We start from the raw sequence: 23,836 nt of genomic DNA on the forward strand, positions 1-23,836 counted from the left end.
CTGTGGCTCTCAATGGTGATGAGGAAGTATTTTGCTCTTCCATATTTTTTTTTGTTTATTTTATCTCGATTGCAATTTATTAAATTTAATTAAAATTAGATTCGCATTAGTATTTTTTTGTTTACATTTTTTTACATGCAGAAGTTTATCGAATTTCCCTTTTAGGCAATTGGTTTTAGGATCAGCCACACTACGAGGAAAACTTAGAGCACTCAGGTACCACAAGAGAAGCAAACGGGGAACAGGCTTACAGAAGAGTGCAATGAAACAAATATATACTGAAATAAATAACAAAATAGTGCAATGCCACAAATAAACAAACATTGACAACCACAAACCTTCAATTAAAAACTCCTCACTGAGCTACCTTGATCATCATAATGTGATAACTGACTGCTTCTATCAAAGTTCCCAGTTCGAATACTATTGGCGTACATGCTATTCGCTGCAGTGGGCTGCACACTCAATCTTTCCATGATTGATGCTGGTGGAATTGCGTTGGTACTGCAATTGGTATCGATACTTCTTCTCCTTCTTCTTCTTGATGAGCTAGCCAAGGTAACAATTGACTCGTTATCAGCTTCTTGTACCGCATTCGAGGGAGTCTGGCTGGCTCCAGCTGAAGTTGCTGTGTTTATAGTCACCGATGTAGCACTCGTACTTGGCCCGGTGTCTGTACCGTCTTCATCAACAGTTGGAGTATTAAGGTTGTTTTGTTGATGATGTGGAGCTACGGTATAGTTGTTGTTGTTTGATGCATGGACACTAGGTGCAAGTGAAGTCTCTGCGGTTGAGGCAATAAGTGACAGGTGGTCATTATTGACATCAGTACTCAAAATTGATGGGTTTTTCGTTGACTGCCTTGAAATTATAGACTTCAAAGGAATGGTGCTAATGTTGTCTTCGCTATTATTGGTATTTTGATCGCTATCATTATAACCTCCATCATGGTCTTGATCACCATAGCTATCTTGGAAGGAGCTACGGTGAATGTGGTCGTTTTCTTCAAAACGAAGTGTAGTACTGAAATCCTCTGCCTCATCTCCACTGCGCGTTAAACTGGTTTCCGGATCATCCCTTATCAAAGGTTCTGAATTACGTCTTGCCCTACTTGTATCACTACTCCTAGTGGTCCCGCGTTGAGTTTCTGAATGGCCACCTGACTGCCGACTGTGGTTTGGTTGGTGATGGTGAGAAAACTGCGCATGGGAATCAATGTGATCCGAAGTGTTTGTTCTATTTTGACCTTGCATTAACCGCCTAACCCAACCAAATCTGTTTCTTGAGGTACTCGAATGACGTCTGTCATTTTGAAATGTGCTTTCTGAAAACGGGGTTAGTAAGGTGCCGAGGAAGGGTTCATAGATCTAGACATACCTTCTGGTGTAGTCATTTGCAAAAGAATCTTTCTTTAAGTTGTGTCGTCTGAAAACCAGTAGAAGAGCTTGTGAAAGTGAATAAGCTTATTGCAAGGGTCGCAAAGTGATTCTCGTTTCAATACTTCCAATGATACGATAACAACTGGGAAATGAATGATGTTTCCCTAGCTAAAACAAATTTAATAACTATAGACTAAAAATTACCAAACTGCTAAAACAAAAGCTTTTTGTTCCCCAGGGCGTGTACGTTGCTCAAAAACTGGAATTGGAATATTCGGTTCATCTTAAGGGGTAACAAATACTTCCATGAACCGCGCCTGGAATTCTGCGAGGCTAGCATAAGATTTCGTCGAAGAAAGCTTTTCTACGTCTCACTGATTTTTGATCGTGCAAGGGGAGGGGGTAGGGAATAATGCGCCGTTGAACCCAGTAAATATGTACTTCCGAACCTTTAGAGTTCACAAGAAGTGTGATCAGTCGCCTAGAAGCACGGATACCATAGCTTTTACATATATTGCTTGTAAAATATACATTTCTTCATAGCGCTAGTAAAACTCCACCTACTAAACCGGCCAATAAACCTCCTCCTAATTTGACACCCAAATTGCTGCTGCTTGATCCATTCTCACTCAGTTCATCTGTGGTCACGCTAGGCACTTCGTTTCCAGCAATTCTCGAGTTGTACCATGGCAACCTAGTTACTACATTCTCCAAATCAGACATCAACTCCGAATTCTCAACAATAGTGGTGTAAGAGTCGTCTGTGTAAGTGGAAAACCTTCTAAGCGAAAGTAAATCAAGTGGGAGGGCAACTTCCAGCTGCGTTTTAAAAAAATCAACGTATTCGCTAGGATAAGAACGAATGTCTGAAGCCACTTTTGTTAACAAAGCCTCTTGTTGCTCAGTATTGAATGACACCGATTGTGCTATTGTAGTTGCAAACAAACAAGGTAAAACGTAGACAAGCGAAATGAATTGCATATTGAGTGATGGTGAAAACAAACTAAGGAAGCTTGGTCTTGATAGAAACCTGACCTATTATATAGACTTTCGAAGGAGGCGAGATCGGGATATTCCGTTGAATTATAAGAGTCACTGTTGTAAGAAAAACCACAGCCGGATTCCATTTTTTCTTTTTTGCTTTTTTTTTCTTGATAATGAGGCGCATACGCAATGTGCAACCAAGATTCTATTTTTAGGTGCAAAATGAGATAATCAAAGGAATAAAGACTGAGAGATCTTTCTCCTACCACAAATGATATTTAAGCCCCAGTTGTATTAGTAAATGATGGAGCAATCTTAAGCCATTTTTGCTTCCTGATGTGGACAAAGCCAACATTCTTTTAAAAAGAGTGTGGAGTGGACTAGAGTTTCATTACTCTACACACAACGCCCACAAGATTCAATTAACAAACAAATCAATCGTTGTCATTTCTAGATAATAAAACTACTCTAAATATAAAAATGGAATTATACATCATGCATCATAAACTGGGGTGACAAAAAGCTTGTCGTACTGCTTCTGAAACAAAAGACAAACTCTTCTACTCCCATCCCATAACTCGTTTTCTTCACCAGCAAAGTGCACCACCAATCACAAATTCAGTTGTGCAACGGAGGCCACCTGTGCATTTGCCACGAGTTACATTTGCAACTACACTTCTTTACTTATTTTGGGAAGTTGCTGGAGAACCAACCCTCATTTTAGTTTGAGGATTGATAATTTCCAAAGCTTTCTTGATTCTTGGAGTCGATGCTCTTGGGGAATTGGTACCAGCACCACCACTGCCAGAAACTGCACTACCCTGCAGGGACACGTTGTGATGTGAAAGTTCCTGACTTGGTGAAAATGATGTGCATGTGTAGGGATTAAATTTTTTCATTCCGGGACTAGTAGCGCTATGGTCCACAATCTCCGGACAAAACTCCAAGTCATCTTCAATGTCAAACGATTTGGATAAGTAATATCTCAACCTTGGATTGTGGAATGAGTATGTTGACGATGTATTGGAAACATGTGAGCCAAACAACGATGAAGAGCCCGTACTTGATAATGAGCTTGACAAACTGTTGCTTGCTGAACCTGGTGGGGTGAGATACGATAAGTTGTTCAATGGTGAGGTGCTAGTGGCTGAAGTGTTTGTTGTTGCAGTTGTATTATTACCGCCCATTCCAATAGAGCTTAATTGGGAATTTCCCATGCTTGGGGAATGTTGATAGTACTTGTTATACGTATATTGGCTTGCCATTTTAATGTATTGTAGATGTGAATAATAACTCAGAAGTTCAAAAGCTTTATATGTGCATTAATAAAAAATGTATTGTCGACGACTTGACCAGTAATTTGTAAAATTGAAGTCGAAAAGTTGTAAGCGTAATGTGTTTTGGTATTTAGAACCGGGTCTTCTTTCACAGTGAACTATATATAATTTGGATGGTTGAGTGCGATTAAGAAGAAAGATAATATGGATATGAGATAGAAATGGTTTATGAACGAATGATGTTCAACAAAATCGCAAGTTTTGTGAATTTCTTTTTTTTCTCTCTTTGCCTGCTTGTCCTCTCTGGTTGTCTTTTTGTGGTGTTTTTTGTTGAGGGATTTGTTTATCGTTGCACGACTTCTCCTAATATTGCAAACACAAAGAGATATTCATTCAGAAACTTACCCCAGTTGAAGGACAACGTCTGAGTATTGATTGCTGGATGAAAAAACTGAGATGATGACTCAAATGATCCGGTAATCTAATGGGAGCCAATTGAGCTGTGTCAGTAGCCCTTCCCATAAAAAGCACAGTTGCGTGATAATCTTCACGTCAAAATGTAGAGCCAGCATTGCATATGGTCATTAATTTGCCTTATGGGCACGACTTCAAAATAAAAGTTCTTCCGACTTGCATAACCTATCTCAGATTTTGCAACACATTACAAAGGGAAACAAAATTAAAACACTTTGACGTGAATTCCAAGGTTTTAGAGTTGTGACACCTCGGGTTTATATAGCATTTGTATGGAAGATGCGATGTTTTTGCATCATTTGATGTCGGAACGCAAAGCACGGATAAGGGTTGTTAGTGATCTCAATTTCTGCGCTACCTCCCCACGATTATGAAACGCCTTAAAATGTATGACGTTTCTGATTCTAGCATCACTTCTCCTATGAGACTCCACTCCCTTTCTCTATATCTCAATGCTGTTATTAGCCCAACAGATTTTTTGAAAATTTGTGCAAATGTCAATCCTTCTTTCCACGCATCCTTCTTTTTGTTGTAGTTTTTGCACCAAAAATGAAAGTAAATGTTTACAATGTTTAAAGGCACAAGCTCTTGAATATTGAGTTTTGCCTTCGTCTTTTTAGTAACTGAGCCATGATTGCCCTCGTTTCAACATTGTTTCGAATTTGCTCAATATGTTGAAATACTATGATCACCCCATTACATTTCTTTTCGCATCTCTCACGACACCAATTATCCTAGCTCTACTTGCTCGTAAATTTCACTTATTAGAGCTCTTTTGGCTCTCTTTGTATACATTGAAACTTCCACATACACAGACAAAGTTCATGCAAGACCTAGTGCCATACTTATACCTTTATTATAACAGGTGCTACCAAATCAATGTTTAATTGTCAGAGCCCAATGGGGAAGTTTATATTGATGCATAATAATAAACATCAATTGAGTTTGTTATAGTGATTAATACATGACATTTGAATCAACGATGAGGCTAAAACTAGATATGATGAGAGACACTGAGATACTGTTGCAAATTGACACATTCCTTGCATGTCACAACACCACATGGGCTTCTTTTCAACAACCGAACTTTCATCATCATTCAAGAAGCCATTGTCTGCTCTTCACAGTTCATACAAGTATATCAAACTAGAAAATGGGCTCAGAACATTGCTAGTATCCGATCCCAAATGTACAGTTACCTCGGCTGCCATGTGTGTAGGTGCTGGTTCACACAGCGACCCTGATGATCTTCCTGGACTAGCACACTTTTGCGAGCACATGCTTTTCATGGGAACTGTTGAATTCCCTAACCCCAATGATTTTCGGTCCAAATTGAGTTCAATGGGAGGCAACGCAAATGCGTATACGATGGGTGACTATACATGTGTATACTTCGAGGTTCCAATGACAGATACACTAGCTGGTGATGAATTGGGATTGAATTATTTAATGAAAAATTTCAGCTCCTTTTTCAAGAGACCATTATTTACAGAAAGCTATATGAACATGGAAGTGAATAGTGTTGATAATGAGCATGAAGGAAATGTTGTCAACGATGAAAAGATTTTGTATCATGGATGGAGATTACTCAGTAGCGAGGACCACCCATTCCATAGATTTGGAACAGGCACTAAGAGCACGCTAAATTCAAAATGTACCCAAAAAGAGATGATCAAGTATTACAAGGCCAACTTTGTGTCGACTAACATGGTTTTGGCTCTAAAGAGTCCTCTATCGCTTAACCAATTGCAAAAGCTAGCTGTAACAAATTTTGCAAGCATCCCGGAGATGAGAGAATCAATAGGAAAGCCTCCAAATTACAAAAGACGAAGCAAGACAAAACCTAGGGACTCGCCTATCATCGATCTGGAATCACTGGATGTGAGAAGCGAAATATTCCCATCTACATGTACGGGAAGATTATTATACATCAAGAGTGACAATGCTTCTCAGGTGCGATTGTTCTTTCCTATTCACAAGTTTGTAAATACCTTTTATGAAAGCGTCTGGTGTTCACTACTTGGCGATGAGTCCTTAGGATCTTTGTGCGATTATCTAAAAAGGGTGAAGAAATGGGTCACCTCCATGTACGTTTACATTCAAAGTCTATCAAAAGGAAATAAGATCTTTGTGATGGACTTTGAAATTTTAAAGTCTTTTAATTTGGAGGAAGTAATTCATATTGTGCAGAGCTTTGTTGACCAGATATTGAATTCCAAGTTGACAGACTTGGGCGTTGTGTTGCGAGAATATTCTCGAGTTTTCAAGTATCAAGCATATTTTTCCGAAAGTGAGGCTACTACGGTGATGGAGGAAGCTTCAAATTATGCGCTATGTTTGATGGAGAATCGATTTCATGATCTAGAAAACTTGGTCATGGGAGATTCCTACATATTTGATGGGAATGTTAATGATTTTGCCATCAAAACGATGGAGCTTTTTGATATCCTGTCGTTGAATGCAATATGCCTATGTAACGATGCCGATTGGAAAGGCTTAACGCCAGCTAATCTAATAAAAGATCCTTATTATCGATTTATATATGGAATCACCAGTTTGCACTATTCGCCCCTTAGAAAAGCGATTCCGAGCTTTTTCATACTTCAACGAAACCCTTTTATTACAATGACACATCAAGAATTAGATCATCAGATGAAAAACTCACGCTACACGAAGCCATATTTATTGGAAACTACAAACAAGATACCCAAATTGATCGACTATTCGATGTTTCATGAAATTTGGCATCTAACGTCTAATTCATTCAATGTGGCTATTTCGCTCCATATGTGTTTTTCCAATATTGAAAACACACCTTTGAGTTTGGTGGCAATTGAATTGATTGCCGAATACATAGGACAAGAATTGAAGATCTTCTTTTACCAAGCTGAAATGGCTCAATTCTCTTGGGGTATCTTTGCAAATTTGGTAACTACTCCTTCTTTGGCTTTTGAGATTCGGGGTCCCCTATCTGGCCTTCTCTACTTTTTGAAGGAGTTTATCGTGAGGGTCGAAAACTTGATTTCATCATTCAATTTGGATTATAGAAAGTTTGTCGCAATGAAGCTTCAAATGCGCCGCAATTATGATGCTTTAGAACACGGCGAAACAAATGCTAAGATTGTAGCAGCATCCGTGATGGCTTTGGAACAGGGCGTTTTTGGTATTGACGACAGACTCGAAGCTGTTGAGCTCTTAGAAACTAGTTACCTTGCTCATGTATGCGATTTGATACTCCATGATTTCAAGCATATTGATATTCTTGTCACTGGTGGTGACAGACAATTTGCTATGGATGCTTGTAAGGTAATCAATATAATAACGTCACACGAAAAGATTCATTTGGCCAAGCGTCTGTTTACCTTTGCATCTAGTATAAACTTGAAAACAGGAAGGAATTATGATTTAATGCTTGAGAATTTGAATGTGAATGACCCTAATGATGTTGTTTACTACTACATCCAATTATGCTCCAGAAAGGATGAGAAGCGAATCGTGGGACAGTTTTTGGCGTATCATATGAACCAATTTGTTCGATACCAACTTCGTACTAGAAAGCAAATTGGGTACTTGATCTTGAGTGGAATCAGATTTAACAAGCTGACAATTGGACTTTACATTCTTGTCAATAGTGCATCCTATGATTTTTACCAAATTTTACTGGAGATTGAGCTGGTGGTATTCGAGTGGGAAGTTCAGGTGCTAACAATGACAGAGGATCAGTTAAAACAGCAGCTAAAATCGTTTTTGAAGAAACAAGATCAAGAAGAATCTGACACTATTCCATCAAACATATCAGCAGCCACCAAACCTATTCAACACAGCGATAATTTTACTTCAACAAAGCAACACTTGATGCTTTTTGAAAGCATCACGACAAAGAATTACGACTTTGAAAACTGTCGAAATGGGTTATCCAGCGCTCAACTCAATACCAACATCAAGCTCGCTGAAGTTATAGAGTTTTTCAAGAAACACGTATCCATCAAGTCCACACACCGAACCACGCTATCAATTCTTGTGTCATCTAAGAAAGGAAAGATGAAGAAGGAGTTTGAGGAAAACAAGGAGATTTTAAAGTCGTTGATAGGCGGGAGTAATTATCTGTTAACTTCGTTACAATTGAGTACCCTACTAAGAGAATCAAGTAATGATATTTCGATAGTGATTCAGAGGTTGAAAAATATCGGTTATAATATATCAACAAAGCAGAGCCGTGGACTTCATAAGATTCTATATGCGACAAAGGGTTACAAGGCAGGAAACTCCAAGGAGCAAGCGAGATTGAAACAAATGTGTGTCGCCAAATACGGAGAAAAGTACCTTGATAATCAAAGAGTGTTGCCTCGATTAAGAGTGAGAAATGTGGCAGAAATTCACGACGAAGCAGCTTCAATGAGACGAAGTGACCATCTAACTCAATTGCGAGAGATTTTTGATTGTGAAGATGAGGACACATGATCTGAGTTACTTGGTTTGAAATACAATCACAGTCGACTTCAACAGCAGACCCTGGTGGGAATGTTCCTCTATGCGTAGTATGAATGGTAGTAATCAAGTAGCAACAACTCTCCACGTAGACTAATGTAGTGTCTCTTATCATGTAATAAAGTGGAGAACTGTTTTGTGTAACAAGTGTCAGTGCCGTGTATATGGAAATTGAAAATAAAGATTTTTCAAGAGCTTCATGGTTGAACTAGTACACTACGATGACGGTAAGCGAGGATCCAGTTACCGTATCCCTTGATGCTCTCCAAACCGGTATAGACAATGAAACATTAACGAAAGCTTTTGGACCCAACTCGCTAGGAATTATCATTGTCCGAGATTTACCACCAGAGTTTAAAAGGCTCAGACAGAAGGTGCTCACAAGCGCGTCAATCTTGGCCAACCTTGAGAACGAAGAGCTCGAGAAACTTGAATGCGAAGAGGCAATGTGGTTGGTAGGGTGGTCTCGTGGAAGGGAAAAATTGGCAAATTCGTCTGTGCCTGATTTCAAAAAGGGTTCGTTTTACATGAACTGCGCCTTCCATAAAGATCCCAAGTTGGAGGGTCCCGAGCCTGAATTGGTTGAAAAATACCCCAATTATAAGCCGTATACTGCATCCAACATTTGGCCAACCAATGCCCTTCTTCAAGATTTTGAACATGATTGCAAGGCATTATGCTCGTTGATTATCGAAGTTGCTGGGAGTGTTGCAAAAGCTTGCGACAAATATATTTCAAGTATTGAGGATAACTATCATAAGGAATACTTACAAGTGATTGTGAAGAATTCCACATGCACCAAGGCACGATTGTTGCATTATTTTCCCACGACAGAGAAAGAAGCGATCGAATCAGTTGATGACTGGTGTGGCGAGCATCTCGACCACTCGTGCATCACGGGGCTAACTTCGGCTTTGTTCATAGATGAATCGAAAGGATCAACACACACGTTGGATGCATCGCCGGATTCCAAAGCTGGATTGTACATCAAAAACAGAAATGATGAAGTTGTCAAAGTGAGCATCCCTGCTGATTGCTTAGCATTTCAATCTGGCTCTGCCTTGCAGGAAATTTCCAAAGGCAAGTTCAAAGCGGTTCCACACTACGTGAAAGGGACCGACAAGCCAAATATCGCTCGTAATACTTTGGCAGTTTTTTGTCAACCGGATTTGGACGAAATGGTCAACGACGTGGAGGACTTTGCAAAGTACTCTGATAGGATATTAAGAGGTAATCATTAAGTAGATAGAAGTTGGTGTATAATATAATGTAAATCAGTACAAAGAAAAGTCACTTGCGGTAGCGCTTTCAATTATTGACCTCTAATAACAAACCATTACCTTAACATCATCAATGAATTTCAATGACATTCCCATCATCAATGACAAGCCAATAGCAGAAGAAGATGAGGTTGTACGTCAACAGTTAAAGGAACTCGGTCAACCTGTATTTATTAATGGTGAAGATGACCAGGCGCGACGTGAAAGATTATTTATTTTAGTTAATGATGCTGGCTTTGAAACAAGCGACATACACAGTGGCGAAGATGATGATGAAGAGGATGACGACGAAGAAGAGGATTTTTATACACCCGGACCAACAAATCTTTACGATGCGAGAATTCGAATTCTTAATCACTCTTTGGGTAAAGCATCATATAGACTCCAACATCAAAGAGAGATGCTACAAAAGATTCCTCAATTCACTACGATTTTAAAGAAAAGGCGATCAATTAACTCAAAGTTGTCACAGATTGAACTCTGTGGATCACAGGTAATACAGGGAAACACGAGAGCCGTTTCGAGTGTGAGATACTCTTCAAGTGGGGACTTGATTGCGTGTGGCACTTGGGACGGGTCGGTACATGTTTTGAACAATAATGATTTGAGTCCTAGTGGGAAGTTGCTAGGCGGACAGCACGCCGAGAAAGTAGGCGGTTTAGATTGGCAAGCAAAAGATAGTCAACAGCGTCTAATATCAGGAGGAAGTGAAGGTACCATGAATATTTGGAATATCACGGCATCGGATGAGGTCATTAAGCCCAAGCTTTCAATAAAGGAAGCCCATACAAACAGAATAACCAAAACTTTGTTTCATCCAATTGGAGATTTTGCATTGTCAACCTCATTTGACCAAACGTGGAAATTGTGGGACTTGAACAAGGTGGTTGAGTTGTACCAACAAGAAGGGCACTCTAAAGAGATTTACAGTGGCGCTATACATCCCGATGGTTCATTATTTTTATCTGGAGGATTGGATGGTGTAGTGTATGTTTGGGATTTGAGATCGGGGAGAGCTCTTATGCCACTTCAAAAGCACATGCAAGGAGTGTACGGTCTTGATTGGTCTTTGAATGGGTACCATTTCGCTAGCGGATCTGGCGATTGTTCGGTAAAAATTTGGGATATGCGGAAGTTGGACCATTCAGGTGAGGAACTTTTTTCTATACCTGCACATACGAAGCTTGTGAGTGATGTGAGATTTCACAGTGGAAACGGGGTGGCAGATGAAGACGGTTTTAACACCAATGGCTCATGCTTAGCTACTAGCTCGTACGATGGGACAGTAAAGATTTGGTCGGCAGATAATTGGATTCTAATTAATACTTTGAAAGGTCATAATGAAAAGGTGATGAGTTGTGATATCAGCGATGCCAATAATGCAATCAATTTCGTAAGTGGTGGCTGGGACCGAACGGTTAAATTATGGCAATCGCCGCAGTAGAGAAGGTAATATGTTTCTCGTAAAATATAGAGTAAGACCGTTGTATAATAGTGTAGATTGTGAACCATATCGCGATAGAAAAAAAAATGAGAGATTAAAAATTTCAGTACTTGACCAACTAATAAAATCCACCACTTCAAACAATTATGAATTTGTTACGCATATTGGATAGCACGCCGGAACCTCCTATAATTGAATTGGAGCTCAGCGAAACAAATAACAGCGGGGACTATCATTTGGGCACCCCGATGTACGAATACCAGAAAGAGCTCACCGATCAAATTATTTCCCTTCATTATCCCGATATACTAAAGTTTTGTGAAACTGATGACCACAAGGACATTATACTCAAGTCGGTTGAAACGTGTATCGAAAACTGTATGCTAGTGTGTACGCATCCGTATCTATTAATCAGCCACTACATGCCTAAAAATTTAGCTGTGAAGGATATGCCAGCGAAATTGGCAGAAACAAGTGGTAAGTTTAATGTTTTGAAAGATTTATTGAATGTCATAATTCTGAACAAAACATCGCATGTAAAGTCAGTGGGTCTTGTTATGAGTAATAATGTGAAGCTCTTTGATTTGATAGAAGCTTTAATTATGGTGTGCCCTGGTAACAAAATCGTTAAGCGATATGTTGGAAATAATATCCAGCGGGAATCAAAAAAGGCTGTCAAAAACGGCAATGGCGGTAACGGGAATAGCCTCAATGGACACGGTAATAAGTCTAAAAACCCAACTCAAATTCACCTTATACCTGCCGATGGTGACATTCAACGGGACCAAGATCTATTTGAGGCATCTCGATTTGATGTATTGATTGCTATTGATGGAAATGTTAACACCCAAACAGCGTTTTATCAAAATTTGGAGTCAAAGAATCATTCAAGTGAAGAGCAACCAGCAGTCACCATTCGTTTGGCACCATTCAAGACAATAGAGCATATAAAATTGTTTTACCAGCAAAATAATGGTGACAATGATTACTTGTACAAGCTTATTTCATCAGTCGTATGTTTGAGGGATTATATTGGAAACATCCCTCCCGACATTTTCCCAATATATCATCAGAGGCTAACATATTTGGGACCCAACTTTTTCGATCACATATTTCAGAACAGAGTAGGCACATATCCGGCATGGCCATTACCGGCTCTTCCCACAATACAGAAATTTACTCCAATTGATGTAGAAAGGTCATTGCTAACAGAAGCTCATTTTCATTACACCCCTTACGGGTTGCAACCGTCCATGTGTGAGAAAGCTACTCCAACATACTACGAATCAAAACGTCTACAACTGGACTATATTTCTAACCCATTGAAGAACTCCTATAATGAGTTGATTGGAATAACTGGTGCTACCGAGAGACAAGACACTAGTATGTTGACTCACAAATTATTACTCCAGTTGAATACAGCGTGCAAGGATTTGAGAAGAGCAAAAGACGAGTATGCTTCTTACAAAAAATATGATTCTGAGGAGGTTCAAAATAAAATCGGGAGAAGAGAAAAGGAAAAGAGACTAGCTGTTTCAAAAATTTTTGACGATCTAGACCATTCGCAACAGAGGATCGACAGTGGTAACAAGTGGCACACCAAGAAACAAGAACAACTCGAAGAAATTAAGTCAGCTATTAAGGAAAAAGAAGATGCGTTAAACAGCTTTCTGAATAAAGCTGACACTCCCGAAAAGAAATTGTATGTTGAGAATCAATTGCAAATATGGAAGCTTAAAGGTCAAGTAAAACAGTTTATTGCACGAATACAATCGAAAAGCGACGAGAAGAACTTTACCAATAAGGAGTACGAAAACTCTTTGAGTGCCATTAACGAAGCCAAGGAAGACCAAACGTTGCTTACTGAACAAATACGAAATGCAAAAAGGAAATATGACGAGTACGAGCGAGACCAAGAAACCAAAGGAGAACAGTTTGAATCTAAGCATCAATCGATTCTTGACGAAATTGGTGATTTGGAAACCGCGAATGAGCAGCTCGAGAGAAAACTAGGTATTGCGTTCAAGTTTTTAAAGGACACGGCACATTTCAAGAAACGGAAAGCTCGAACCAGTACGCCAAGCAAATAGATCCAAAAAAATTGCATTTGTACAATTAAATCTACATACTATAGATTGGCATTGTTGCGTTTGTTGCATCCAATAGCACAACATTGTTCATTGGAGAGTAATTTTTGCTCAAAAAACGTATAACCTCTTGAGCCAATGTCCCCCCAAGAACAGCGGCAGATGGAGAAAATTCAGCATACGCCTGTCGACTCAATTTCTGAATGTAGTCCTCTGAAAATGACACGGCAGGAAGGTTTAATGTCTTGTAAGTTTCCTCGACTTTGGACCTCAAAAGTAGGACATCTATTACATCACTTGGATTCTGAGGACGTGGAATATCAAACAATGCAATGATGATAGGCAATAAAGTCGCTTTCCGTATTTCTCTTGGACTGGAATATCTTGCCACTTCTTTTGAAGTGAATATAGTTTTGAGTGGGGAATACACATCCCTGATGGTAACTATGTCTACTTTCTTCAATGGATCAGGCTTTACCGCAATCATTGTTTTATTCCTGGATAGTTCAACATTAACTTTTCTGGGGACTGAGCTTTGGTTGTATTCATTGTAAGATGTATGTTCAATGAGATCAACCAAAATATAGCCAAAAAGTCCGTGCATACCTCCTACATAGAGTGGTATGTTTAAACGCCTTGAGATTTCATTGAGATTGATAATTTGAGTCTTTGATAATTCAGTGGCGATAATCAAATCAAACTTCTTAAAGTAACTTGGCTCCGCAAAAGCTTCATCCAATGGAGAAGTCTTGATACTCAAATCAACCTTAGTATTCAATTCTTTAATATTGTCAACTATTAGTGGTAATTTCAATTGGCCAACAATCGAGGCATCATTTGGTAAAAAGAATTGTGCGGTAAAGTCTTCCTCTTTGACCACGGAGCTATCCAATATCTCTATTGAGTTTAGACCACCCAATACCAAGTTCTTGACACATTCTGTGCCAACTGCTCCAAGGTTGATGACCAAGATTTTTGTTGATCGAAGTCTCAATTGGGTTGCCATACCCCATAATCTAATTTGCCTATCATACAAAGCAATCTCATCTACCAAGAAGTTAGTAATTGCTAGAAATGATTAATGCCGTGAGTAGTACGAACCTGCCGTAAGTTCCTCCTCCGTTGTCATGTTGTACTCAAACAGGAAATACCAAGTGCTTTCACGTAAAGTGAAAAAAAAAAATGTGAACGAGAAAATGTTATCAAAGAATCCACAGTTTACAATTGATGTGCTACAAAGATTCATGCATTTAAGGCTCGTAAGTTCAACAACTTTCTATGGTGATCAATCGACAACACTAAGCATTCAGTATCTGGTGGTCCCTTTTCACAAAACTCGTCATAATACAAAAGGTATATTGGCATATATCTATCGACAAACAATTTAACCTCTTCATCACTCATTCCCTGGCTTTTGAGAGCAATCAAGGCATGTTCTTGCTCAATTCTCCATTTGTAAACATTGTCAATTGTACCGGTTTGTATTATAACAAAATGTGAAAACACCTTCCATATGGGAACGTATTCCGTAAGCCTATTGTTGACATCCTGAATCTGGTAAAGCTTATGTCGTTGTAAAATCGAATCAACAGGGCTTGTCAAATACTTTATATTGATCAAGTCTTCATCCAAAGGCATGAACCCATTGAACCAACCTTCACAAATAATAACGTCGACTGGCTGCTCAAGGATGACTGCATCCGTGCTCAGACGGTCCCCCAACCCACCAAATGCAGACTTGTCGTATGAGGGTATCTTTACCGGCACCCACTCAGTTTTATAGTTGTCGCAAATTTTGTGAAGCACGTTTTGTAGTAACCTCAAATCGTGGGTTCCTGGTAACCCTCTTCCATTGAGTAGCTTGTTCCCATCGGCTACAGCTTCCTGTGTCACTTTCTCCTGGTCCGATTTTGTTAAGTAGAAATCGTCAATCAGGAATTGCGTAATTCTTAAATTGGGGTAACTATTTTGTAAAGTCCGAGTCAAGAACGATGCCAAATACGTTTTGCCCGATCCTTGAGGTCCACTAATACCCACGGTCAATGGCTTCAAAGCACGTTTGAAATCATAAGAATCAATAGCCTTGGACAAATAATTGAGAGAGGCTTCAAGGGTAGTAGTTGTCATTATCAGCATTTGTCAAATAGGTCCTGCTTTTTTTTTCTTTAGCGCGCCTGATTTCGATGATATGTACCTACACATTTGGTATTACCTGTGAACATGATCAAGATTCTACAAAGTTTATGCTGCCGCATTGACGTTGAGGTGTCTATACTCACTTATAAAACCTTCAACTCTCTCAACTTTTCTACTAACTGGTCAACATTTTCAACCTTTACACCAGCTTGCCTTGCGGGTGGCTCTTCAACTTTAACCACCTCTAACCTATTGTCAATTGAGTCAACACCAAAGTCCTTCAACTTCAATTTTTCCAATGGTTTCTTTTTAGCCTTCATTATATTTGGCAAACTTGCATACCTTGGTTCGTTCAATCTCAAGTCAACAGTGATCACCATTGGCAATTTGGCTTTCAATACATCAGCCCCACCATCAATTTCTCTCGTTACAAAAACCTCGTTGTCTTTAACTTCAACTTTCGATGCATTTGTAGCTTGTGGCCAGTTCAACAATCCAGCAAGCATTTGTCCCGTTTGGTTTGAATCATCATCGATGGCTTGTTTTCCCAAAACCACCAAGTTTGACTGTTTATCCTCCACCACTTTCTTCAACAACTTAGCTACTTGTAATGGTTCAACCGTCTCTTCACCTACGTCAATCAAGGTTGAAGTGTCAGCCCCCTTGGCCAATGCAGTTCTCAATATGTCCTGAGCTTTCGTTGGTCCGATTGACACGGCATGTATATTTTCGACTAACTCTGGCGTTTTTTCCTTAAGACGAATGGATTCTTCTAACGCAATGTCACAAAACGGATTTATACTAAACTTGACACCTTTAGTCTCAATTCCGGTGTTTGTCTTGTTGATCCTAGGTTTGATTGCATAATCAATCACTCTTTTCACAGGAACAAGGATCTTTAACTTGCTCGACATTGCTTGCTGATAAAACACTATTGGTGAGGTTAGACTGAGAATTTCTCAATTTTTCAAAAAGCGCACTCCTCCGATGTAGGGATTTGCTGAGAAGGGTAGCGCTAAGCACTTACATTTTCTTTCTCATCATACTAAATAATAGCTACTGATTTTACTCAACATTCAAAGGAGTTCTAGCTCTAGCCTTCATTCTTTCAATTCTCTTCTTCAACTGTTGTGTTACTTCGGCAGCGCGTTTCCAATCATCGCCAGCGTCCACATTTAATTTCTCCTTATTGCTTGAGATCGAATGAAATGAGCTTCGATTGTAGCCTATTGTTCCGCTACCATCAGCTTGTGTGGGCTGAACAAACTGATCTTGTTCGGTGATTGATAATCGATGAACGCCTCTTCTTATATCGGGTTCCCTGTAATTTGTGTCATTGATGGTAGGTTGGTCATGGGCAAAGTAGGACTTATTAGACTGCTGCAACTTATTTATCTCCCTTTCAGCTTCAAGATCTTTAATCTTATGGTTCACTTTATCCAATTCTATCTTCAAATTATTGACTTGAGTATCTTTGTGACTGATAGTTATTGAACTTGATCTCTTCTCTTGCTCAAGTCGCGAGTTAAGTGAATTGATCTCTTCTTTCAATGTCAAGTTCTCCGTATTGAGTTGTTCAATTAAATTTCGGTCTTGTTGTTGTTGCAGCTGATACCTTTTCAATTCCTGTCGCAATTGTTGCAACTCTTGTTCTAATTTGGGGTCGGTGACATATTCAATGTGGGATGATGGTGGTGTACTCTGAACAATGGTTGCCAGTGGGTGTGACAAGTTGATATGATTGCTTGCAAGAGATGCCGAGGTTGCTACTTTTGAAGAACGTAGTGACGTAGATGTCGGCTTCGACAACGACCTGGATGTTAATCCTTTTCCTAAGTTGGTTGCCTTTACATCGTCAACCCTTTTTGCAGGTGAGCTAGCTTCTCGCTTGGATGGAATTGTGGAAGAGCTAGATGCAAATCCTCCACCTTGTAGCGATGTTGTGCGAGACGAAAAAGCCTTCTTTGCTGGTGGATCCCGAGATGGTGGAGCTGAAGCTGCTTGTGAAAAATAGCATTTCACCTCGACTGATTCATAGAATTTCAAGATTTTTGCTCTTCGATTATCGTCTGTGTTTTCAAGAAATTTATTCAATTCCCTCTCACCAGTTATTTTCATTAACGTCCCTATCAATTCTGTAGCTGCTTGTCTAATCGGTTCTTGAGAATCACTAAGCAACTTGACACCAGTATTCATTATCAAATCTATTTCAGTCGACTTTGGCGCTTTTGTAGTATTTGCAAGACACCGTTGAAGGAAGCTAGCGCAAGCAATCTTGTTTTGCGGCACTTTGAGTTTCATTCCAGCCACTGCCTCTTCAAGAATTGGACCACTAAGCCCCGATATAGCAAACATTGTGTCCAAGAATGAGTCTAGCGCGTTAGCTACAGCGGGCTTTTTCTCCTTGGTTCTTTCAATTACCAGCCCCAAAATAATTGATTGATATTTTAGCCAATTCTTTTGCAAACCTTTTGCAACGTGGTTTGCACACGTTGCAGCTAATTGGACTACTTGAATATTGGCATCGCGCATATTCTTGGCAAATACTCTCACGAGGGGGGCATAGTCATCGCTCTCAATCAACTTGGGAGCTTTCTCTAACACAGACTGAACTTCCTCTATTACTTCGACTCTGTCTTTCCACTTGGCTGATGCCACTCTGCTTTCAAAATCATTTGGTAGTTTGCTCAATACTTCTACTGGCTCAACAAATTCAAGTGGGTCAAAATTATTATCAGATAACGCAGCATCACTCATTTCAATATCCTCTTTTCCGTGCGCTTGTGACATCGATGCAGCACTTGCCTCCTCTTCTTTGGCAATTTCATACTTCTGTGCTTTCGTGAGTCTTTTTTGTTGCGGTTTCTCATCCTTGACGTCATCAAAGGCCAATGTTAAATCCTTTTGCTGTACTGGTTTTAAATCTGGAAACAAGATTGAGGTCAAGGAGCTTCCCATCCATTTGTACAATTCAACTGCCAATTTAGTGGTTTCTGATCTAACATTTCTGTCAGCATGTGCAAATAATTTACCCAATGAGGGAAGAACAGGCTTTGGTGAAACCACCTTGCACCCAAAATTGTCGTAGATTGCAACCAATGCCATCACGCAACCTGCAACTAATTTGGGTAGTCGATTACCAAGATGTAAAATGATCTCTTCAATGATTATATCAGGCGTATCAATGTACTCAACCATTATCAAAATGCTCTCAATCGCACTATCTTTTGTACCTTTCCTGGATGATGATAACCCTTTCTCACAAATTGGTTGAATGATACCAATACTTTTGACAAGGCGGCCCACTACAGACGCGTTACCTCCATATTTCAAATAATCCATAAAGGCCCTGTACCCTGCCTCTTGTGCCACGACATTTGAATCAGTCAAAATTCTTTTGAATAGCTCAGGTGACTGACTAGTAAACACAGGATCCTGATCGTTACGCGACGATTCAAATTGATTAGAAAGGTCTTCATATGCACTCAAACGAGCTTTCCAAACTTTGTGATCCAACTTCTCCTCAAGTGGTAATTTCGTGTAATCCACCTCTTCGGCCATATTCAATAATTATTTATTGTGATGAAAGTGAATAAGTTGGTGGTGTAGGGAAATCAAATCTTTTTTTTTTTTTGAAATGTTTATGTTTTGGTTTTTGACGACACACGTTTAATTTAAATTTGTTTTGTGTAAGCCTAAAGTAGTACAATCTTATGATGCATTCATGTTTGAACAAGTTGGAGAGATATTCGGAATAGAAAAAGCACCTCTACAGCATAATCTTAGAGACTGGTGTTAACCAATGTCAAAAGCTGACAATTATAAAATAGTGTACATTGTTGTATGTGCTATGGCTCAAAAACATCAGCCTCATTTCGCGCCACTTTTTTGATCCTTTCTCTGGATGAGTAGGTTTCCACACTTTCCCTAACCTTTGTCAAATAAAACCATTCGCTAGTATTGTCGGCCCACTCTAAACTGACTTTTTCGCATTACTGGAATAAATCTCATCAAGTGGTTTTAGGTTGAAACCCCAATCTTCTTCACCCGGTCTATTAACATAGTACTTTTTCAAATTCACTTGGTGATATGGATGATATGCCAAGTTGAACCAAGGCAATATAAATAAAAGTGAGTTGCTGTATTGAGAATTTCTGTTAGCAACATCCTTGGACCTGTCATCCAATACACTTTCATTTTCGTGATAAGGTAATTTACCTTGACTCAATAATTCCTTGACTTCGTATCTGTCTTTAGCGACTTCTCGAGAATTCTCCCTCCACCCAAGGAAACGTTGGCTTGTTTTGACATAGGCTAAAAAGAATCCTCCTACAAACCCAATAGCAGTTGCTGCACGATATGTGGTACCGGCGATAGGAGAGGGCTTCATGCCTTTACCTAAAGATGGTTCTAATCTTTCCCATACATTGATTCCAAGAGGAACAATGGCTGTTGATATACCCCAGTTTAAATAATCTGACGGACGGAAATAACGGATAACTTTGGTGAAATACGGGTCTCCATCAATTAATTCATAGTCACCGGAAATGGGTGCAGCCCTGACTGGCGTATTTGATGGAGTGTATGACATGCTTAACTTGTGTTTTGAGACTCTGCTTCTAAAAGGTTTGTTCTTCCAATTGAAGTGTCTGCTTACGCCTAATTTTTTTCTTTTTTCGTCACTTTTTGATTGGTAACATTGAAATAATGGTAGCGAATGGTAGCAGATGCACACTTCGGTAGCGATACTGTCAATTGATGCACAATCGCAAATAATTAGATCCGATCAAAGGATTCAATGGCAATGTATCTTTTCTCAACCAAACCATGCCTATCCAACTAACGGACGATGAGCCTTTCACGAAAAGACACCCCCTCACAAGACTAGCGAATAGTGTTCGTTGCTACAATATCCCCTTTTTAAATTTTCTAATAATTTTGATCCTAGGCACATTCCTCTACAAGTTGACTACAAAATATACCAATTTGTATATGAAATCGTCCTTGATTACCATAATTGTCACGAATTTGGTACTTTATGGTATATCGGAGAGTTTAGCCCAACTGATTTTAAGTTATCGACCGAACCAACCAATGATTTCATTTAAGCTCAATGATCCAGTGCAGCCAGTAGCTTTGGATACCGAGGCTAATACAGGCATCGAGCACGACGATGTGGGCACTGACGATGACGTTAGTATCGATGATCAAGGTTTGGATAGATTTATAGAGTACCTACGGAGAGATCATGATGCGGAAGAGGATGAGCAAGGTCGATTCAACAATGATTTAGTCACATATGTTCCATTGACGTATTTTCAATTTAACCGATTGGCGGGGTTTATGTGCTGGGGGCTTATCATGGGCTTTATTCAATGTTGGTGGTATAAATTCCTTCAAATCTACTCCAAAGATCCCAAGTTTATTGAAGTTTTGAGAAAAGTAATGACTGATCAATTTTGCTTTTCACCTATTTCGTTGTTTTGCTTCTTCACTTATGGTACGATGGTTTTAGAAAACGGTACTTGGGAAGATACAAAAAGAAAGTTGGGAGCCATTTATTTGAAAACTTTAATGATTAACTATTCAGTTTGGTTTCCTATTCAGTTCATCAATTTCTTGATTGTACCGCGGGATTTTCAAGTTCCATTTAGTTCGTCCATTAGTGTGTTGTGGAACTGCTTTTTATCTATGAGAAACTCAACCAATTAGGTATTGTTAAATGTATATGCCCAAATTTGAGTACCCATTGAATTTTCTCACTCTTGCACTTAAGTTCTTCACATATTGTTCTTTATCGATGGGGATAATATCACCCAATACGTACGCGGTATGGACTATAGAGTCGTTGTCTGATTTTTCATAGCCCAAATGTCCTTCTGAATTCAACACCAAGGTGATGACATTAGTTGCACCTATCAAGTTTAATTGGGAAACAACGGCAGCAGTGATACCAGTTATAGAATGTGGTGGTCTCAATACTGGAACTTGCGACAACACAGAGAAGGCGGTCCCTGTATCCAAAAGTAATTTGTTTATTGATTGATTGTTGTTCAAGTTGGACGGAGCTAATAGTATCCAGCTTTTCAGTGGCTTCAACTGCTGAACCAATTGTCTTGCAAGGACATTGTAGGTGATCGTGTTTGCGAAATGCGGCACCACTATTGACAAGACACCATTAGACAAGTATACTGAAATTTCTTCTTTCTTGAATCTGTTTTTCAAGGCTTCGTTCTCAAGAGCAACATATAACTGTTCATCTTCATCGTAATCATTTTGTTCCTCTTTTGACAACTCTTTAATCAAGTTTGGATAATCCACAGTTATTGTTCCCACATTCAATTTGTTCGGCAATTGATCCTGTATCAAACTTATGGTCTGTGGGGCTATCAATACGTAGTCATACGTTGCACCTGTATCATTCAAGGATATTCTGACCTCAGGGATGGGGTTTGGCTTTGCATTACTATCTTCGTCATCCAACGTATGACGAGGGGTCCTGGTTTCAGTAATTGGCTTGATCTTGAGACAGGTTAGTACCGCAACCCAGTGGTTCAACAATATGTTTGTACATACCAACATATCCGTTTACATATTTGCCTTCCTGTGAGCCAGTTGTGTGAACAAAAATATTTTGATGGGATTCTAAGGTAGTGTAAACTGGTCAAAATAGAACTGGATTCTGGAAGTACAGACGATCAATGGGACAAGGTATAGATATGAAAGGAAAAGGAGATTAGTGGGGAAAATATTGTTGAAAGATCAAGGGAAGATTATTGAATACTAGCACTAATTTCGTGCAATTAACAAACAAACACTATAGCGAACAACCAACTACATTACTATAGCTTAATGAACACATTATAACCCGACTTGCACATTTCAAGTTACTGATTTATTCATTGTATACAAGAACTACCATCTCTCACCTTACTTACGGTTATTAACTCGTGGCTTCATTTCTCACCATATTTCAACTTGAACTTTTTACAGTACTGCATTTATCGAGACGATACTACCACTACGTAATATGGAGCTAACCGATATTTTGGCACTTGTTGTTTCCCTTATCCAGAGAGTGCTTGCTACAGCTATTGGCTTTGCCGTTGCTGCCCATGAAAAGTACCCTGAATACACAAACATTGTGTTTACCATCATTGCCGGGTACATAGTTTACTCGTTACTTGTCAAATCAGCAAAAGCATGGATTAGATTTACAATTAGTCTCATGAAACTGGTCCTAGTTGTGGCATTCATTGTTCTAGCATATGCCATATCTGTCAGAGGTTGGGAGACTTTTTACAACTTTGACATTCCCCGCATCCAAGGGTTTGCATCAATGTTTTACAAGATTGGCAAAACTACAATGGGAACATTTGCGAAAGGACAGGAACAAAGCTATCAAGAGTATTGGAAAGCTGCAGAGGAAGCAACTAGTGGAGGGAAGACAGGCAACCCAATCATTGACGAGGGACTAGATTACTTGCGGGAAAATCTTGGCAGTGATACGATCGACCAGGGGATTGAGTACTTGAAGGACAAGATTGACCTCAATGATGTCCAGAATCTACTACGTATGGTGAATCGTTAACGGTGATGCAACCCAATGGGAAGGCATTCTCTGTGGCTACTCTATCCCATGAATTTGATGTGGGAAGCATTGAATGAAGCTCTTTGTACCTTATCTGGAGTTCTTATCTCCACCATAGCGAAAACTCCAGTTCCGTAGAAGATTAATGACATTTCTGTAGATAGGTACAATATTTTACATCTATTCGGTTTCTATTCCTTGAACGATAGTAGGAAACGTTCATTTCGTGCCCTAACAAACGGTCAACACCCTTCTTTTCTTTTGCTTTTGGATTTGTTTACTGCTACATCACCAAAGTAGGATGTGAAACATATTGGCGCAACTGCTTTCAAGATACCCACACTTCAGGTTGAAGGAAGCAAGGTTGAGGGGCTTGATTTGCAAAATCACAAACTTCCAGGAGCGTCCAACTGGGTGCAAAAAAGGGGGATTCATAAATATGTATATTTTCGAAGGGAAATATGAACGAGTTGTTGTTAAAACAGGATCTGTTAAATGAATAGTCTGTATCATGTGTAGTTTGATAACGTTAAATTGATGACTTTTCCGATGAAAGGGGCCAATTAAGGGTGTCTCCTTCATATCCTGGAAGCATTGTTCGAGTCTTCTTGGATGTAATTATTATTGAAAAGTTCTGCTGCAGATACATGTCTTGGCCGAGTCAATTGCGCGGCTTTTGCAATCTCCGAAAGGCAA

General features: G+C 39.4%; 15 protein-coding genes across 15 annotated transcripts; 6 read left to right on the top strand and 9 right to left on the bottom strand. All coding sequences in view use genetic code 12, as the record gives it.

The window, feature by feature from the left end:
* Nucleotides 1-344: 344 nt before the first annotated feature.
* On the bottom strand, nucleotides 345-1,393 carry CPAR2_201000 (uncharacterized protein; the record flags this gene model as incomplete). The annotated part of the gene is made up of 2 exons (XM_036808941.1): nucleotides 345-1,324; nucleotides 1,378-1,393. 2 exons carry the CDS (start codon nucleotides 1,391-1,393, stop codon nucleotides 345-347), a joined length of 996 nt encoding a protein of 331 aa, XP_036665628.1.
* A 523-nt stretch (nucleotides 1,394-1,916) lies between these two features.
* Nucleotides 1,917-2,360, bottom strand: CPAR2_201010 (uncharacterized protein; the record flags this gene model as incomplete). The annotated part of the gene is made up of 1 exon (XM_036808942.1): nucleotides 1,917-2,360. The coding sequence occupies one exon, from the start codon at nucleotides 2,358-2,360 to the stop codon at nucleotides 1,917-1,919; it is 444 nt and encodes a 147-aa protein (XP_036665629.1).
* A 683-nt stretch (nucleotides 2,361-3,043) lies between these two features.
* Nucleotides 3,044-3,580, bottom strand: CPAR2_201020 (uncharacterized protein; the record flags this gene model as incomplete). The annotated part of the gene is made up of 1 exon (XM_036808943.1): nucleotides 3,044-3,580. One exon carries the CDS (start codon nucleotides 3,578-3,580, stop codon nucleotides 3,044-3,046), a length of 537 nt encoding a protein of 178 aa, XP_036665630.1.
* A 1,596-nt stretch (nucleotides 3,581-5,176) lies between these two features.
* Nucleotides 5,177-8,575, top strand: AXL1 (Axl1p; the record flags this gene model as incomplete). The annotated part of the gene is made up of 1 exon (XM_036808944.1): nucleotides 5,177-8,575. The coding sequence occupies one exon, from the start codon at nucleotides 5,177-5,179 to the stop codon at nucleotides 8,573-8,575; it is 3,399 nt and encodes a 1,132-aa protein (XP_036665631.1).
* A 248-nt stretch (nucleotides 8,576-8,823) lies between these two features.
* CPAR2_201040 (uncharacterized protein) lies at nucleotides 8,824-9,843 on the top strand (the record flags this gene model as incomplete). The annotated part of the gene is made up of 1 exon (XM_036808946.1): nucleotides 8,824-9,843. One exon carries the CDS (start codon nucleotides 8,824-8,826, stop codon nucleotides 9,841-9,843), a length of 1,020 nt encoding a protein of 339 aa, XP_036665632.1.
* A 112-nt stretch (nucleotides 9,844-9,955) lies between these two features.
* CPAR2_201050 (U4/U6-U5 snRNP complex subunit) lies at nucleotides 9,956-11,326 on the top strand (the record flags this gene model as incomplete). The annotated part of the gene is made up of 1 exon (XM_036808947.1): nucleotides 9,956-11,326. The coding sequence occupies one exon, from the start codon at nucleotides 9,956-9,958 to the stop codon at nucleotides 11,324-11,326; it is 1,371 nt and encodes a 456-aa protein (XP_036665633.1).
* A 146-nt stretch (nucleotides 11,327-11,472) lies between these two features.
* Nucleotides 11,473-13,416, top strand: CPAR2_201060 (uncharacterized protein; the record flags this gene model as incomplete). Its single annotated transcript, XM_036808948.1, has 1 exon — nucleotides 11,473-13,416. The coding sequence occupies one exon, from the start codon at nucleotides 11,473-11,475 to the stop codon at nucleotides 13,414-13,416; it is 1,944 nt and encodes a 647-aa protein (XP_036665634.1).
* Nucleotides 13,417-13,447: 31 nt separating this feature from the next.
* Nucleotides 13,448-14,542, bottom strand: CPAR2_201070 (E1 ubiquitin-activating protein; the record flags this gene model as incomplete). The annotated part of the gene is made up of 2 exons (XM_036808949.1): nucleotides 13,448-14,460; nucleotides 14,515-14,542. The coding sequence occupies 2 exons, from the start codon at nucleotides 14,540-14,542 to the stop codon at nucleotides 13,448-13,450; spliced, it is 1,041 nt and encodes a 346-aa protein (XP_036665635.1).
* A 113-nt stretch (nucleotides 14,543-14,655) lies between these two features.
* On the bottom strand, nucleotides 14,656-15,540 carry CPAR2_201080 (putative ATP-dependent kinase; the record flags this gene model as incomplete). The annotated part of the gene is made up of 1 exon (XM_036808950.1): nucleotides 14,656-15,540. The coding sequence occupies one exon, from the start codon at nucleotides 15,538-15,540 to the stop codon at nucleotides 14,656-14,658; it is 885 nt and encodes a 294-aa protein (XP_036665636.1).
* A 152-nt stretch (nucleotides 15,541-15,692) lies between these two features.
* On the bottom strand, nucleotides 15,693-16,463 carry CPAR2_201090 (uncharacterized protein; the record flags this gene model as incomplete). Its single annotated transcript, XM_036808951.1, has 1 exon — nucleotides 15,693-16,463. The coding sequence occupies one exon, from the start codon at nucleotides 16,461-16,463 to the stop codon at nucleotides 15,693-15,695; it is 771 nt and encodes a 256-aa protein (XP_036665637.1).
* Nucleotides 16,464-16,614: 151 nt separating this feature from the next.
* CPAR2_201100 (uncharacterized protein) lies at nucleotides 16,615-19,110 on the bottom strand (the record flags this gene model as incomplete). Its single annotated transcript, XM_036808952.1, has 1 exon — nucleotides 16,615-19,110. One exon carries the CDS (start codon nucleotides 19,108-19,110, stop codon nucleotides 16,615-16,617), a length of 2,496 nt encoding a protein of 831 aa, XP_036665638.1.
* A 412-nt stretch (nucleotides 19,111-19,522) lies between these two features.
* Nucleotides 19,523-20,140, bottom strand: NUO1 (Nuo1p; the record flags this gene model as incomplete). Its single annotated transcript, XM_036808953.1, has 1 exon — nucleotides 19,523-20,140. One exon carries the CDS (start codon nucleotides 20,138-20,140, stop codon nucleotides 19,523-19,525), a length of 618 nt encoding a protein of 205 aa, XP_036665639.1.
* A 236-nt stretch (nucleotides 20,141-20,376) lies between these two features.
* CPAR2_201120 (uncharacterized protein) lies at nucleotides 20,377-21,261 on the top strand (the record flags this gene model as incomplete). Its single annotated transcript, XM_036808954.1, has 1 exon — nucleotides 20,377-21,261. One exon carries the CDS (start codon nucleotides 20,377-20,379, stop codon nucleotides 21,259-21,261), a length of 885 nt encoding a protein of 294 aa, XP_036665640.1.
* A 6-nt stretch (nucleotides 21,262-21,267) lies between these two features.
* CPAR2_201130 (uncharacterized protein) lies at nucleotides 21,268-22,131 on the bottom strand (the record flags this gene model as incomplete). Its single annotated transcript, XM_036808955.1, has 2 exons — nucleotides 21,268-22,071; nucleotides 22,126-22,131. 2 exons carry the CDS (start codon nucleotides 22,129-22,131, stop codon nucleotides 21,268-21,270), a joined length of 810 nt encoding a protein of 269 aa, XP_036665641.1.
* A 448-nt stretch (nucleotides 22,132-22,579) lies between these two features.
* On the top strand, nucleotides 22,580-23,140 carry CPAR2_201140 (Apq12 family protein; the record flags this gene model as incomplete). Its single annotated transcript, XM_036808957.1, has 1 exon — nucleotides 22,580-23,140. One exon carries the CDS (start codon nucleotides 22,580-22,582, stop codon nucleotides 23,138-23,140), a length of 561 nt encoding a protein of 186 aa, XP_036665642.1.
* Nucleotides 23,141-23,836: the final 696 nt, after the last annotated feature.

This window comes from Candida parapsilosis, contig 005809 (assembly GCF_000182765.1).
Source record: "Candida parapsilosis strain CDC317 annotated contig 005809".
Taxonomy (NCBI): Eukaryota; Fungi; Ascomycota; class Pichiomycetes; order Serinales; family Debaryomycetaceae; genus Lodderomyces; species Lodderomyces parapsilosis.